Genomic DNA, 15,600 nt, shown 5'->3' with positions numbered 1-15,600 from the left:
GTCGGAAGCCATCTGCCCCAACTTGCGGTCTTCACAGCCTCAGTCCCAGGGTAAAGTCCTGCGCCTTCCGCAGTCTTGGTTATGCAAATAAGCGAGGACAGGGCGGGCGCCCTTTCCTACGCTCCGCCCCTCTGGCCGCGCGCCTGCGCACTCACGTCCCTCCAGGCCCGCCCCTTCACTTCCCCCGCCCGCGTGGTCGTCGCCACCGCAGCCGCCCGAGAGGAGCTGGGGGAGGACGGTGGCCCGCGAGGCTCGTCGCAGACAACGCGGCGGCGATGTCCGCGAGCCAGGCGAGTGCCGCGGCGGCAGCGGCGGGGCCTTGCGCGCGGCAGGGCGGCCTGGGCTTCGGCCTCCCTCCGGTTCCCTGGAAGCGGGCCCGCGACCAGCGCGGGAGCAGCAGCAGAGGCGGAGGCTCCAGCGCGTCTCTCTCCTCCCCCTCAGCCTGAGCCAGGGGAAGCCAGGCGGCCCGGGTGTCTGGAGGGGGGGGGGGTCCGCTGCCCGAGAATGGGAATTCTCTTCACCAGAATATGGAGACTGTTCAATCACCAGGGTGAGGAGCTCGGTCCGCGGGCGTACGGGTTGGGGAGAGGGTCAGCTCGGGCCGGCTAGGTGGGGGTCTCCGAATACTTCGGAATGTGGGCGGCTCGGTCGGGCGCCAGCTCAGCGCGGGGTGCAGGCTGCGCGGATACGGGCCCGGGACCGTTCGGTCCCGGCTCCCGAGCTTGGGGATGGTTCCTGACTCGCAGCCCTTTGTCTTAGGAGACCTTCCTAAGAAGTCTTTTCCGTAATAGACCCATTGCTCCGATTTCGAATGAGAGTGGTAAAGGTTTCTTGCCCTAGGTCCGACGTCCCTGAGTAGCACGGCCTGGCCTGTCTTTCAGCCCTTTCTTTGCTCACCAGTTGTGTTTGGACACCACATAGAAGTGCTGGGGTCTTCTGGAATGAAGGTTATAGATTGCGGCCCTAACCGCACCACTGAGCGACCGAGGGTTGCAGAATGCGGAAAACGGGAGGAATCGCTCGACTTGTCCATTACACCTCTGGTTTATGAGCCTGCCCTCCACTGCCACCCGTCTTTGTGTGTGTTGGGGGCAGGGGGGGTTCTTCTGCCTCCTGAATAGAGATGGACTTCTCTCCATTTGTTTTACTTATAATATCTGTGTTTAAGGTTAAGCTTAAGGTCATTTTTCTACTCGTGTGGGTTATTAGACACAGTTTTTGTTTGTTTTGCTGGGTTAAAAATGTTAAAGTGTTTCACCGAAAGTTTTAAAAACATACCATATGAAACATTTGTTAACCATAGGTAACTAGCAAGTTACTAAGTGTAAAGTGTGTTATATAGGGATGCTTAAGTTCAGCCAACCTCAGACATGGCCATGAAATACCTATCAGGCTTGTTAAAATTTGTTACAAAATGACTAAAACTGGGGAAAGAGAATACAATTTTAACCCAAAGACTGGATACTTATTAAGATACAGTAGTGTACTTTTGTTTCTTTTTAACTCAAGTTGGGTGGTTCATCATTCCGCTGTCAGGAACTTAGTTTGTGTTTTTCTGTTGTGTAAGCTGATGGTGTCACGTCCCAGTTTTCCAATAAAGACTTACGTGAATGGTGGCATCTATTATGTACACCTACTACTACCACCACCTTCTTCATGATCTAGCTGCTCTTTTAAGAAGCTTAGGGGAAGCAAGCAGAACTAGAACTTGTGATCCCTAATGTATCTTTTACGCACGCACACACACACAGATGTGTAGGTCACGTGATACCGAAAGAAAGGGCAGTATCAATTTTTCTGATAAGAGGATTTTTCATAAAGTAGAGAAAATCAGTTCTAATCAGCACTGTCTCTGACTGGACTGGCTGTTAGTGTTGGGAGCAGGAGAGTGGGAAGCAGTCACTTGAACTCTCAGGTTTTCTGGTCTAGGTTTTCTCACCTAGCACACCAGGGATCTGTGGAGCCTCCAAATCTTGTAAACTTTATTTCTACATTGCAAATATTAAAACGTACATTGCTGTAAGACTGATGGTACTTATAGTAGATAAGATCTATTCTAGTTTTAACATCCATCATTTTGTATTATTTTTAGCAAAGCTAGTGTTTCATCTGCTGTGAGGTTTAGAAAGACCGTGAATTGAGCTCTAGTGCTGCCAGAAAAAGAGTTATCACCACTTTCTATTTTGAGTCAGTGATAAAATTATTTGTTTCTGTAAGTTAAGAATAAATGAGAACTTTGCCAACAGCTCCTTGGAGTAGTAAATAATAAGGGTGTGTGCTCTGGTATCACTACAAATTGCTAATAGTAGTGTTTTTATAACCTGTATTTTGTGGTAATTTTTGACGGGACATTTATGGCAGTTTGGCGGAAATTAATAGAGAAATTAATGAAGTTAAGTTCTAGAAAATTAGATATGAATATTGTGAAAGTGTGAATAAATTATTTCTTTTCTGCTAAACAGTGTGGCTGTCTTATCAATAGGGTCACTTTTCCGAATATCCACCATTTAATCTAATGCCAGATATTTGTTGGGTTTTGTTTTTGTTTTTGTTTTTTTGAGATGGAGTCTTGCTCTGTCACCAGGCTGGAGTGCAGTGGTGTGATCTTGGCCCACTGCAACCTGTGCCTCCCGGGTTCAAGCGATTCTCCTGCCTCAGCCTCCCGAGTGGCTGGACTACAGGTGCGTGCCACCACACCCAGCTAATTTTTGTATTTTTCATAGAGATGGGGTTTCACCATGTTGGCCAGGATGGTCACCATCTCTTGACTTCGTGATCCACCCGCCTCGGCCTCCCAAAGTGCTGGGATTACAGGCCTGAGCCATGGTGCCCAGCAGGGTTTTTTTTTTTCTTTCTGTATAGGACATATATAAGTTAGATACGTGTTGGATGCTCTTGTTTTACCTTCAGTGGATTCAGAATGCAATCTTACTTTCTTTTCATAGAAACTCTTGGAAAGTATGTTTCGGGAGATTACAGAATTTGCCATCTGATGAAACTTAAACTATGCAGTATCTCCTGTTTCTGAAACCCCTCGAGAACAGCTTTTTCAGTTAAAGCTCAGATTGAGTGCACAGTGAAAGCTATTTGTATACCGCTCGAACTAGAAAAACCAGAGGTCACATTTAGTTGATACTGAGATTCAGTAGAGTACAAACTTTATCCTAGATGCTGTCATTTAAATCATTTTATTTTATTTTATTTTATGTTTTAACAATCTTTTGAAGTAGTTATTTCCCCTGAAAAGGGAAAACTGAGGCTTAAGTGGAATGATTTTTTTTTCCCCAGGCCATGCAACTGGTATATGCCAGAGCCAGGCAAGTTAAAACCCTGAAGGAATCTCTTAAGAGATTGACATCATTTTTCCCTCCCTCCTCCTCCCCCCATTAACTTTTTCAGTTGCTAATCTCTAAGTTGTCTTTAGAACTTCGAAAAGTTGCCATTAGTAACTTTTTTTATAGAAGAGCTTGTGATCAGTGGTTTACTTGTTCTCAATAAACAAATATTTTAACACCTATTTAGTCCAGGAAGTGTTCTACGTGGTGGGATAAGGGAACAAAACAGACAAATTCCACTGCCTTTATGGAGCTTTCATGTAGTGTTGGGAGACAGGAAATTAACTCACTTTGTCTCTACAAGTAAAATAATAGTGGTTAACACTGGTGCAAGGTTCACACAGGTTGTTTGATTTAATATTCACTTAGTTGATTTACTCTTTACAACAACCCTACAAGGTAGATATTATTCCCCTTATTTTACAGGGGTACGGAAACAGGTAACTTGCTTAAAGCACTATAGGTAAAAGTGATAGACCTGGATTTTAACCACGATTACGTAGTGCCGGAGTTATTTGTCCTACGCACACACACCTGGATTTTAACAAGATTATCTAGTGCCAGAGTTAGTTCTACACACACATGCACGCACGCACATTTGCACACAACTTCGTGTAAGAAGGACTTTGTATAAGAAGGACTCAGATAAAAAGAACTGACTGATGTGAACTATAAAAGAAGTTGTGGAATTTCCTCATTAATAGCCTTGTATTGCTCTCTTGATTGGTTGCTAGAAAAGGAATTATAAGTATGAGTGGGTGCAGGAGAAGCTGCCTGTGCTTCAGGAACCTGATGCTGAGGAAGCCACCTCTGTTTCTGGCTTATTGTTGTTGTTGTTGTTATTATTATTATTATTATCATTATTATTATTATTATTAGGGAGTTTAAATGTGTGGAGAAGAGTACATATGGAAGCTGAGTAGCCAAGGGGTAGACTGTGCCTCTTAGCTTCTAATACAGATGCTCCTCAATTTGTGATAGTTGATAATTTGTAATAGATAGATAATTGAAAATACAGTAAGTAAAAAATGAGTTTAATATGCCAGACTTACTGAAAACCATGGCTTTAGCCTAGCTTGCTTTATACGTGCTCAGAACATTTACGTTAGTTTACAGGTTGGCAAAATCTAACCCAAAGCCTATTTTATAATAAAGGTTGAATATCTCGTGTAATTTATTGAATACTGTACTGAAAGTGAAAAACAGAATCTTTGCATGGGTACTCGAAGTATGGTTTCTACTGAATGTGTATTGCTTTTACAACATCACGAGTCAGAGACCATTTGTAAACCCTTTTTGCATGCTCTGTGGAAGTGGAGCTAGGTCCTTTAAACGTTTTTCTTTTGCCACTGGGCAAAATGTTAAGTTTTGTCAGTAGGCTGCACTGGAGAGGCATTGTAGGAGGAAAGGGTGTGTGTACTTAGTTATAGTGTGCTTTCTTGACGGGCTCTGCTTGTAGCATGAACACCGTCTCCAAGGCCTGGCTCTTGTACTGCATAGTGGTCAGCAGCAGCCAACAGCTTCCCCTAGTACCCGTCTTAGTTGGTTTCATAATGGAAGGTCTCCGGTGAAATACCTCTCAATAAACAGTTTTCCTCAGCACCGAAGAGGGAGGATTTTTGGGCAGGTTCCACTGGCACCTCACCACAGCTACTTCTCTGCCATTCAGTGAGCCACTATCTGTGCCCTCCAACGAGATCTGCATCTTAAGTCTGGAGGGAGGGGGAGGACCTTTATCTCAACCCTAGGGATAGTGAGTGCTTCTTATATTTGTCATTCCCATAATCTTTTAGCCAATCTCTCATTACTCCAGTCCCCTGTAATATTTTTTTGATGTTGAACTTTCCAAGTTCAAATTATTGTGTGATTTCTGCCTCCTGATTGGATCTCTAATTTTGCCATGTGTAATCATTGCTTTTTTTTTTCCAGCAACCTCATAGTGCAAAAGAAAATTTGGTTATTCCCCTGAAACTTAATTTGCCATTACTGTAATAGCAAGTTTATTTTCAAACTTTCTTTTTATTGTTAAGACTTTTAAGTTTTAAAAATTGAACTTTTAATACAAAACGACTTAAGCAGATATCTCTCTCCTAACCTTTATATTTTCCAGATCTGATTTATTTATTCATGAAAAATATTAAGCTCATGCTTTATTCCAGGAGCTGTCCTATGGACTAAGAGAACTATAGTGAACATGACAAATGGAATTTTTTGCTCTGAGAGACATAGAATTGATAGGGCTTAGTGATAGTTCAGATATGAGGTAAAAATGATGAATCAAGAGGTCTCTCCATTTATTTGCCCTGGTGTTTTTGTGTTTTCCGATGTTGTATGATTCACAGAGATAGTAATTCTCTACAATAACAATTATTATTATGCTTAATTTATTGACTGATGAGTTGGGGGAATATGTATTAACTTTTAAAAACTGGCAATGAATGGAACTGGTAGACTGCCTGTGTCAAAAGGAAATGAAGGAAAAGGGAAACAAGAAGCAATTTTCATGACAAAACAGTAAAGTATTGATTGGTATGTTAAAGCCTAATTGGTAACTCACAGTTCCATCAACGCATTAGAACAGTGCAGTTGTTGTGGCTTATTTGAGTAAATACAGGAATGCTGTGACATAGTCTAAAAGAAAAATCATACTAAGCAGTAAACTTCTGATGATTCTTGTGCATCAAAGAGTTGGAATGGCTGAAAGTTTTATTACATTTGTCCACAATAACATTCTTGTAGTAGGCATATTGGGATTCTATGAAGTCTTTATTTTGAAGTGCATTAATAGCACTTTTTGGCTACAAATTTACATTTTGTATAGATGCTTTTCCATCTTGCTAATGAAAGGAACAGGCTGTGGTGATGAGAGTAAGGATGTTCAGAGGAAATTGATCTACTATTAAAAACTTTGTGACTAATCTGACCCTATTATTGAGATGACACGTTTGTCTTTGAGCCCATTGCACAGTTTGGTCTTAATTTTATAGTTCTCATTGTGACCCACATGCTATGTCTTAGATTTAGGAAGCTATTAAAAATGGTCATTGGTGGCCGGGACGCAGTGGCTCATGCCTGTAATCCCAGCACTTTGGGAGGCCAAGGCAGACGGATCACCTGAGGTCAGGAGTTCAAGACCAGCTTGGCCAACATGGCAAAACCCCTATCTCTACTAAAAATACAAAAATTAGGCCAGGCACGGTAACCTTCTGATGATTCACGTACAGGTGGTTCACACCTGTAATCCCAGCACTTTGGGAGGCCGAGGCAGGTGGATCATGAGGTCAGGAGTTCAAGACCAGCCTGGCCAATATGGTGAAATCCCGTCTCTACTAAAAATACAAAAATTAGCTGGGCGTGGTGGTGCGCACCTGTAGTTCCAGCTACTCGGGAGGCTGAGGCAGGAGAATCCCTTGAACCTGGGAGGCAGAGGTTGCAGTGAGCCGAGATCATGCCATTGCACTCCAGCCTGGGTGACAGGGCGAGACGCCATCTCTAAATAAATAAATATAAATAAATTAAAAAATTAGCCGGGCATACGGCGAGACTCCGTCTCAAAAAAAAAGAAAAAAGAAGAAAAAAAGCCGGGCATGGTAGTGCCTGCCTGTAGTCCCAGCTGCTTGAGAGGCTGAGGCAGGAGGAGAATCGTTTGAACCTGGGAGGTAGAGGTTTCATTGAGCCAAGCTCACACCACTGCACTCTAGCCTGGGCAACAGCGAGACTGCGTCTCAAAAAAGTCATTGGTGCTTTATTGTGAAAATACAAAAAAACTCAAATAGAGCTACGTCTTGGGAGGAAGCAACTAGAACTTGGTAATGAATGTAGTTTGTAGGTGTTTGGGTGGAGTAAGGAGGTAAAGATCCTCTGGATCATGGATTCTTCATTGGAATGGCCCTCCAGAGATCTCAGACTACATGACTACATGTGGGTTTTTTGGATATTTTCCAGGTTCTGCTTATGTTTGATTGGAGTTTCTTTCCTCCTTTTTGTTTTTGAAGTATTTTAACCATTTGGTAAGAATATGATATGTTAAAATATATTAGTTTGGTTTCCCTTGATTGACTTTAGAAATCTGCTTAGGTCTTAAGAGTTTGGGGGCATGGTTGCATATTTATGCATTTGTAAGTATATAGGAATTCATTGAATTTGTAAAATAGGTAGGCAGAAGAGTAAGATTGTAGTGTGGAGAATGGCGTGAGCAAAGTTAAATGACTGGAAAGTTTATGACACGTTCTAGAGACTGAGTAGAGCAGCTTTTCTAAGTTTTAGTACGTAGGTCAAGAAGAGTTAGGGGAAGATTTGGGCTAAGGCTTAGCTAGCTTTGTCACACTCCTCCTTTTTCATCATGTTTATCTAATCATCTTACCTGGATTTAGTTATTCACTTTCAGGTGCAGACAGAAGGTTATGGGTCCTCCAAAGCTTCAGACCTTGGCTAATTTCTCTCCTCTTGTTCATAGCCATTTTACCTTTCATCTTTCCTACTACCCTAACAATAACCTAACCTTTCACCTACTAGGACTTCCGGACATTCTTAACCTTGTAGGGCAGGACTGGATTTCCTTCCCTGCCCAAATTCCATGGCTAGCCGCTTCATTTCTTTCTTATCACTGTCTCCAACACACTTTTCTCTATTAACATTTTCCACCATGCCAGACATGTGGATTCTGGTTTTTTTTTTTTTTTTTTTTGTTGGAGACAGGGTCTCACTCTGTTGCCCAGGCTGGAGTGCAGTGACACAATCTTGGCTCACTGCAACCTCTGACTCCCAGGTTCAACTGATTCTCATGCCTCAGCCTCCCAAGTAGCTGGGACCACACCCAGCTAATTTTTGAATTTTTAGTAGAGACGGGGTTTCGCCATGTTGGCCAAGCTGGTTTTGGACTCCTGACCTCAAGTGATCCACCCGCCTCAGCCCCCCAAAGTGCTGGGATTACAGGCGTGAGCCACTGTGCCTGGCCCAGACATGTGGATTCCTACCCTGTATCATCTACTATACCTTCTCTCTCCAGTGTGCCTTCTTTATTTCTAGGCACTGTTAAAGAAAGATTTAAAGCAGTTTAAATCCTAATCCACCACAGGATAGGTTATCTAATTTCAGCTTATTGATACTCTAGTTCATTCCATACAGTGGTTGTAAAAGATGATGCATCTTGAAACTGTTAACCTTTTCCTTTCCTCAGTAGGCAACTAACTTGTGTTATAAGATGAAATCCTGGAATGAGTAATTTCTGCCATCTGCTTTATCTTAGACTTGTCTGTGTGTTATTGCACATGGTTTTGTTCACAGCAATTTTACCTTGGTGATCATGTTCAGCTAGTGGCCAGGTATGATAAAGAATTTTACCTCCGCCTCCCAGGTTCAAGCAATTCATCTACCTTAGCCTCCCAAGTAGCTGGGACTATAGGCTCACGCCACCATGCCAGGCTAATTTTTTTGTATTTTTAGTAGAGATGGGGTTTCACCATCTTGGCCAGGCTGGTCTTGAACTCCTGACTTTGTGATCCACCTGCCTCGGCCTCCCAAAGTGCTGGGATTACAGGTGTGAGCCACCATGCCTGGCCTAAGAGTCTTTTTTTTTTTTTCCAGTAGTTTTTGCCTAGCTAGTTTTTCCTAACAGAACTGTTAGAAAAGCACCAGGTTTGGAATTAGGACATAGTAACCAAGTCCTAAGGACACGGCTGAAGTAAGGAGACCACTTAAAAAAATACCTGTACTAAAGCCAGATGAGGTTTTACTTTAAAGCTATCATTTTAGGAGGCTATATAGTTTTTCCACTGATATGTCCTACTATTATTCAATCTATTCTTTGAAACTCAGAAGTTCTTTGGAAACAAATTTTTAAATAATTCTTCATATTTCACTTAACAAAAAAAAAATGGCACTCATTTTAGATACCTTTTACCTTATGACCAAGATGATACGAGGTGGCTCATCTCCCACTTTAAAGTCAAGTTCATCTTCAGAGTTTAAAAGATTTGCCACCATTAGATGGCAATATTCAAAATGGTGTACCTCAGGCTCTGAAAGCAATTATAAAAGAACCGTAGCAAACTATTTTGAAAAAATGGTAACATGGTTGGAATAAGTGTTTAACCTCCTTAGCTGATTAAAGACCTTGTAAGAAACTGAGAGAGTACTGTTTTTTACTTCGTTGTCTCTGTGTACATTATTTATACATATACACATTTTTTAGTCATTCTTTATTGTTATATATTATAGATTCTTGCCTATATTTTTGTTTCCTTTTGGACTTTTCCTGCTAATTTTGTACTGTTTTTAGGGTCAGAGTAGTTGTATTTTCTCTGGTATTTCATTGGTCAGAGTAATTGTATTTTCTTCCCAAGTATTGAGAAGCCCATCTAAATTCTGGCCTGTAGCTAATACATTGGGGGAATGGGGTGGAGGCAGGGGCGGGATATATTCCCGTAACTTAAAAATAAGCTGACATTTTGAGAATGCTGTGATTAAAAATCAGTATTCTCCTGGGAAGCTAAAAACTGTTATCCAAGTCAGAGATCAGAGTATAGCCTGATAATGAATTCTAGTTGTGTTAAAAATGTTTATGAGTGTGTGTATTAATAAAACTGAAGAGGAGTTACGTCATCAAAAAAGGAATGCTTAATTTTGGGACATAGAAAAATGGAGTTAGGCAGAATTGCCATGCTATTTAAAAACTCTCTAGGTACAAAGGTACCTTGTCCCAAGGACTCGATTACCTGGCCCTCATGCAGGCATGGCCTTGCTCTTAAGATGAATTCAGACCAGGTACAGTGGCTCGCACCTGTAATCCTAGCACTTTTTGAGGCTGAGGCGGGAGGATTGCTTGAGCCCAGGAGTTTGAGACTGGCCTGGGCAACACAGGGACACCCCATCTCTACAAAAGAAACAAAATATCCAGGAGTGGTGGTGCACACCTGTGGTCCCAGCTACTCAGGAGGCTGAAGTGGGTGGATCACTTGAGCCTGGGAGGTTGAGGCAACAGTGAGCCGTGATTGTGATACTGCAATCCAGCCTGGGCAGCAAGAGTGAGACCCTGTCTCAAAAAAAAAAAAAAAAGGGATTCACATCAGTCATTGCAGCCTGTAACACTCCTTGTGGTTGGGATTCCATGCTCCCCAAGTAATCATCTGATTTCAATTCATCCGTCATGTAACATTTCCTCAGGGATAGACTTGTTACTTGTCATTCATTTTTCAACATTTCATCTTATTGTATGTTACTCATTTGCTGTTCTTATTTATGTCTTAGTCATTTCCATGAATTGCTCTCTCCGAGTCCTGTCTGTTCTGGGATAGTAGCAGAATTGTTTGTGGATCTGGGAGACTAAAGGCCACAGATGGGGTTTCGCTCTTGTTGCCCAGGCTGGAGTGTAATGGCATGATCTTGGCTCACTGCAACTCTCCGCCTCCTGGGTTCAAGCGATGCTTCTGCCTCAGCCTCCCAAGTAGCTGGGATTACAGGTATGTGCCACCATGCCCAGCTAATTTTGTATTTTTAGTAGAGATGGAGTTTCACCATGTTGGTCATGTTGGTCTTGAACTCCTGACCTCAGGTGATCCACCCGACGGCCTCAGCCTCCCAAAGTGCTGGGATTATAGGCATGAGCCACCACACCTGGCCTGGGCCCTAGGTTTTTAAATTATTCTTAATAACTCATAAAAGGGGCAGGTGGTCATGTCACTTAAGGACCCTAGTGATTCTAAGCTGCCTGCTCTTTCTTACAAAGAAATAGATGACTGGATAAAATGGATTGTATTAAAATGTTTTATTTACTTGATCTTCCTATTTTTGTATAATAGGAGGTGCCTATAGATCATTAGGAATTTCCTCTGGTAAGTGGCAATTATATGGAAAACATCTACCATTTGAATTATAAAGATCTTACTCTGAGGTGTTATAATCCTCAACATTTATTACTTATAGAATGAATATTAATTCAACATTTATTGAGTACCTACTTTATGCCAGGAATAGTTGTAGTCACTAGAAATGTAAAGATGATTAATATGTATTCTATACAGTTGAAGATGCCTCATTAAGCAGAGATTAGTGCACATGTAAATAATTAGGATAAGTGCTAGAGTAGAGTAGAGAAAGTGATTCTACATGGAAAGCTAGACTTTAGAAGATTGGTCTGATTCCCTAAATGGAGAATTAGGATAATTCCGACATTTAGTGATACCATGAGTAGCTGTAGAGAAATGTTTGCTGTGAACATATGTGCAGCTTGTGTAGGGAGAGTGACTTGAACTTTAGTTTATAGATGCCCTTCAACTTGTGATGTAGTTATGTGCCAATAAACTTGTTGTAAGTTGAAAGTAACTTAAGTCAAAACACATTTATTACACCTAACCTGCTGAACATCATAGCTTAGCCTAGCCTACCTTAAATGTGCTCAATACACAGACATTAGCCTCCAGTAGGGCAAAACCATTTGATAGCACAGTGTATACTATTATGCAGTATTGGTTGTTTACCCTCGTTATTGAATGGCCGACTGGGAGCTGCAGCTTACTGCTACTGCCCAGTGTCTTGAGAGTGTTGTACTAGATATCACTAGCCTTGGAAAAGATCAAAATTCAAAATTTGAAGTACGGTTTCTAGTAAATTTTTATCTTTTTCTGGGCTAGCAAAACAGGTTAAGAACTCTCTCCTCTTCAGTGCTAGGCACTGCTGTGTGCTATTTTAATTGTTAAACAACCCTGAGTGATAGGTGGTATTTCCCCTATCTTACAATGAAGAAACTTAAGGTCAGAGAAATAATAAAAGTCATTTGCTCAAGGTCATATAATGCCATTAATATCTCCTTCAGTTATCTGTTTCTGTGTAATAAGCTATTCTTTAATTTTATGGCTTAAAGCAATGATTTATTATTTTTCATGTTTCTTACGCATCGACTAAGCTCAGCTAGGAAGTTCTACCTTGGGGAGTCTCCTTTGGTTGCAGTCAGATAGCAGCTAAAATTAGAGTACTCTGTAGGTTCAACCAGGCTGCATGTCCAAGATGGCTTATTTGTCTGTCTGTCATCTCAGCTAGAATGGCTGGAAGAGATAGGGGCTGACTGGTCATCCCTTTCAACAGGGTCTCACCACATGATCAACTTGGGCTTACTCATTAAATTGCACAGCAGTCTTGGGCTTGCTGTATAGTATCTGACTTACCCTAGGAGGACTTGTCCAAGACAGCCAGGCAGCAACTGCAATGTTTCTGATGATTTAGGCTCAGAAATCACGTCTGGTCATTTCTGCTGCATCTGTGGGTTAAAAGTAAGTCACAGGGCCAGCCCAGAGTCAAGAGGAGGCGGCCACGTAAGGGCATGACTATCCAGAGGCCATCTTGGACACTAGCTTCTTCCACATGCTGTGCTGTCTTTGGGAATTGCTTTCGGACAGGCTGGAAATAGATGGGTCTTACAAATGCCTGGCTGAAATGTGAAGAGGGTGCAAGAAAACATCTGGGGAACGTGAATGTCTGAGAGAAGACTCAAGGAAGAGGAGTCATTGAAAAAAAATGAATGACTAGAGACAGGAAGAAAACTTGGAGAAAGTGGTGCCACAGAAGCCAAATGGGGGGAGGGAGTCGCTGCCACCATAGCCATAGGTTCTTAGATTTGTTTTTCATGTTACAGTGGCCCTGTGGTTTTAAGGTACTCATAATTTACAATTACCCATTTAAAAAACTGACCTTTTTCCTTCCCATTCACTCCACTCCACACACATGCACCCAGTTGATGCCTTAAGTTCCAGTTAGAACCTCATTGATGTAATCCAATGTGAAACATTTATACTTTAAGTCATTTGTAAATTGTGATTATGTTTGGTCTACTTTACTGAGAGTAGGCTTGCCTAGGAATAGAGGAAATGTAGTGCCATGGCTTCCTAGAGAGGTGGTTGGAAAGATGAGAGTTGTCTCTAGAATAATGGCGATGGGGAAGGCGAGTATAATGGCACACTTCTGCTGGTCTTGCTAGGATGTTCTTTTGACTTCTGAGAAAGTATAAAGTGCCATGCACTGAATTATGCCATAGATAGAAGGGTGAAATACAGAGTATATTTTTTCCTATAATTTTTTTTTTCCTTTTTTGAAAAAAAATCACTGGTGTTTTCTCTATTTCAGAGCACAAAGTTATCATTGTTGGGCTGGATAATGCAGGGAAAACTACCATTCTTTACCAATTGTAAGTATTAACTATCTTAAAAATTATTTTATTTCTAGTTACTTTTTTGGCCTGGGTGATAATCAATGAATGCAGTAAGAAATTACATGAAACCTAAGTTACCCTGTAAGAAAGCAGGTTGGCTATAAACCTGGAGCCAGATCTCAGCAATAGTTAGTAGAAAGCAAGAAATTTATATGATACTGAGCATATAGTTGGCATTGAGTTGTCCACTTGTTTTGTGCTAAAGCTCTTTTGTTTGTAGAAAGTAGAAAAATATGGCCGGGTGCGGTGCCTCATGCCTTTATCCCAACACTTTGGGTGGCAGAGGTGGGAGGATCGCTTAAAGCCAGGACTTTGAGAAACCGCTTGGATCACATAGTGAGATGCCATCTCTTTATAAGATATATATGAATATATATATATTTTAAAATTAGCTGGACGTAGTGGTGCACACCTGTAGTTCCAGCTACTCAGGAGACTGAGGTGGGAAAACTGCTTGATCCTATTCAGGAGGTCAAGGCTGCAGTGAACCTCATGCCACTGATTATGTATGATCACACCACTACACTCCGGCCTGGGTAACATTTAAAAAAAGAAAGTAGAAAACTATAAAGTAGAAACTATAAAGTTTCCTGGAATGACCTAGTATATGCCAGATAGCCTACGACCTAGTTCCAGCCCTGTTTAAACCCTCACTCATGTTGTAAACTAGTGGGAAAAAGATATTTAGTTATAAATTATAAAAGGAGGTCATGCTGATTTGTCCTTGATTAAAAAATTGTTCAAGCAAGTTAGCTTCCTTGCTAATTGTAATGTATATAAACTTTTTTCCCCAGTTCTATGAATGAAGTTGTACATACATCTCCTACAATAGGAAGTAATGTAGAAGAGATAGTGATTAATAATACACGTTTCCTAATGTGGGATATTGGTGGCCAAGAATCTCTTCGTTCTTCCTGGAACACTTACTATACTAACACAGAGGTAATGTTTCTTACAATATTTAAAATTCTATAAACAGAATGCTTGGAAAACATCTAGATTTGAGTCCTTATAGTTAATCTTTTTGAAATATCACAGTATGTTAATACATAGAGAGTTTAAGCAGAGTAAAATCTGATTTCCTATTCCAAGGTCATTGTTCAATATGTCCACTATCATTGAACCTCTATAGGGAGAATTGGTGGTTAATTATGTTCTGATTGTGTATTGATCTCAGAACTTGTCTTTAATAGTTTTTTTAATGACTTCCATCTCATAGTTTATAATTTCATTTCTCTCTATTTATGTTTGACTGAGTTTAGCTCACCAAATGAGAGGGTTTTGATGGATTGAATCCTAGCCAGTTTTACTATTTTCTTTTACAAAACACAATTGCACATTAAATAATTGTTTTTCTTTTGATTATAAGGCATTTTAGACATAATCATATCTTTTTATTTACACATTATTTCCCAAAGGAAATTTCAGACCTTTGACATTTGAGTGCTTCATTGCATAGACCTGTGAATTAAAAGACTGACCGTTGTTTTTGTAGTGTTCATTATTACAGGTTAATAAAGCGTGGTTTATATGTATATAAAGCTGACTTTTAAGTCATTAAGAAACCATTAAGTGTATCTGACAACTTGATTTCCTAACACTGCATTAGGCATTTAATCATTTTTTTATAAGGGAAGTTATGTATGATTATAAAGGTATATATGCTACTGTATACATAATGCTATAGGTTTCAAATTCATGCCAACAGCCTGAAAATTAATAGTTTTATTAAAATACCTTGGAATAAAATGGGCCTTACAGTGATAAAGCCACCTATCAGTAAGCTGTCAAGTGAGAGGAGAGGTAAAGTAGCAGTTCTCTCATACATCTGCCTTTTGGTTGATGAAGTCTGAAGAATTGAAAAGATCCAGAAAATCATAATAATTTATTTAAAAATTAAGATCTAGGTCCAAAAAATAAATAGTGCATGTTACTAATAGGCAGTCAGAACCAACTTGGGCATCATAAATGCTATCATAAAGTGAGTAAGTTAAATCTCCGTCTGTTCCTGCTGATCTCTTGCTTTTGGGTGCTCACGGAGTTGAGGAAGAGCTGCGGTGGAGC

The 15,600-nt window shown here is 40.8% G+C and overlaps 1 protein-coding gene across 11 annotated transcripts in view; it reads left to right on the top strand.

Moving 5' to 3' along the window:
• Positions 1–15,600, top strand: part of ARL5A (ADP ribosylation factor like GTPase 5A) — an 87,983-nt gene continuing 72,383 nt past the window's right edge. For 6 of the 11 annotated variants that reach the window (XR_010150087.1, XR_010150086.1, XR_010150089.1 and 3 more), the window contains exons 1-3: positions 1–550; positions 13,452–13,512; positions 14,331–14,478. Coding sequence is in view for 2 of the 11 variants with exons in the window: in XM_001136344.7 (XP_001136344.3) it covers positions 82–550; positions 13,452–13,512; positions 14,331–14,478 (678 nt within the window). In the remaining 9 variants the exon portion in view is untranslated. The remainder of the gene's footprint in view (positions 551–13,451; positions 13,513–14,330; positions 14,479–15,600) is intronic. The other 5 variants (XR_010150090.1, XR_010150091.1, XR_008546794.2 and 2 more) reach the window with 2 other exon arrangements.

This window comes from Pan troglodytes, chromosome 13 (genome assembly GCF_028858775.2).
Source record: "Pan troglodytes isolate AG18354 chromosome 13, NHGRI_mPanTro3-v2.0_pri, whole genome shotgun sequence".
NCBI classification, from domain to species: Eukaryota; Metazoa; Chordata; class Mammalia; order Primates; family Hominidae; genus Pan; species Pan troglodytes.
The sequence above is the reverse complement of the archived record's forward strand: the minus strand, read 5'-3'. Positions and strand labels throughout refer to the sequence as shown.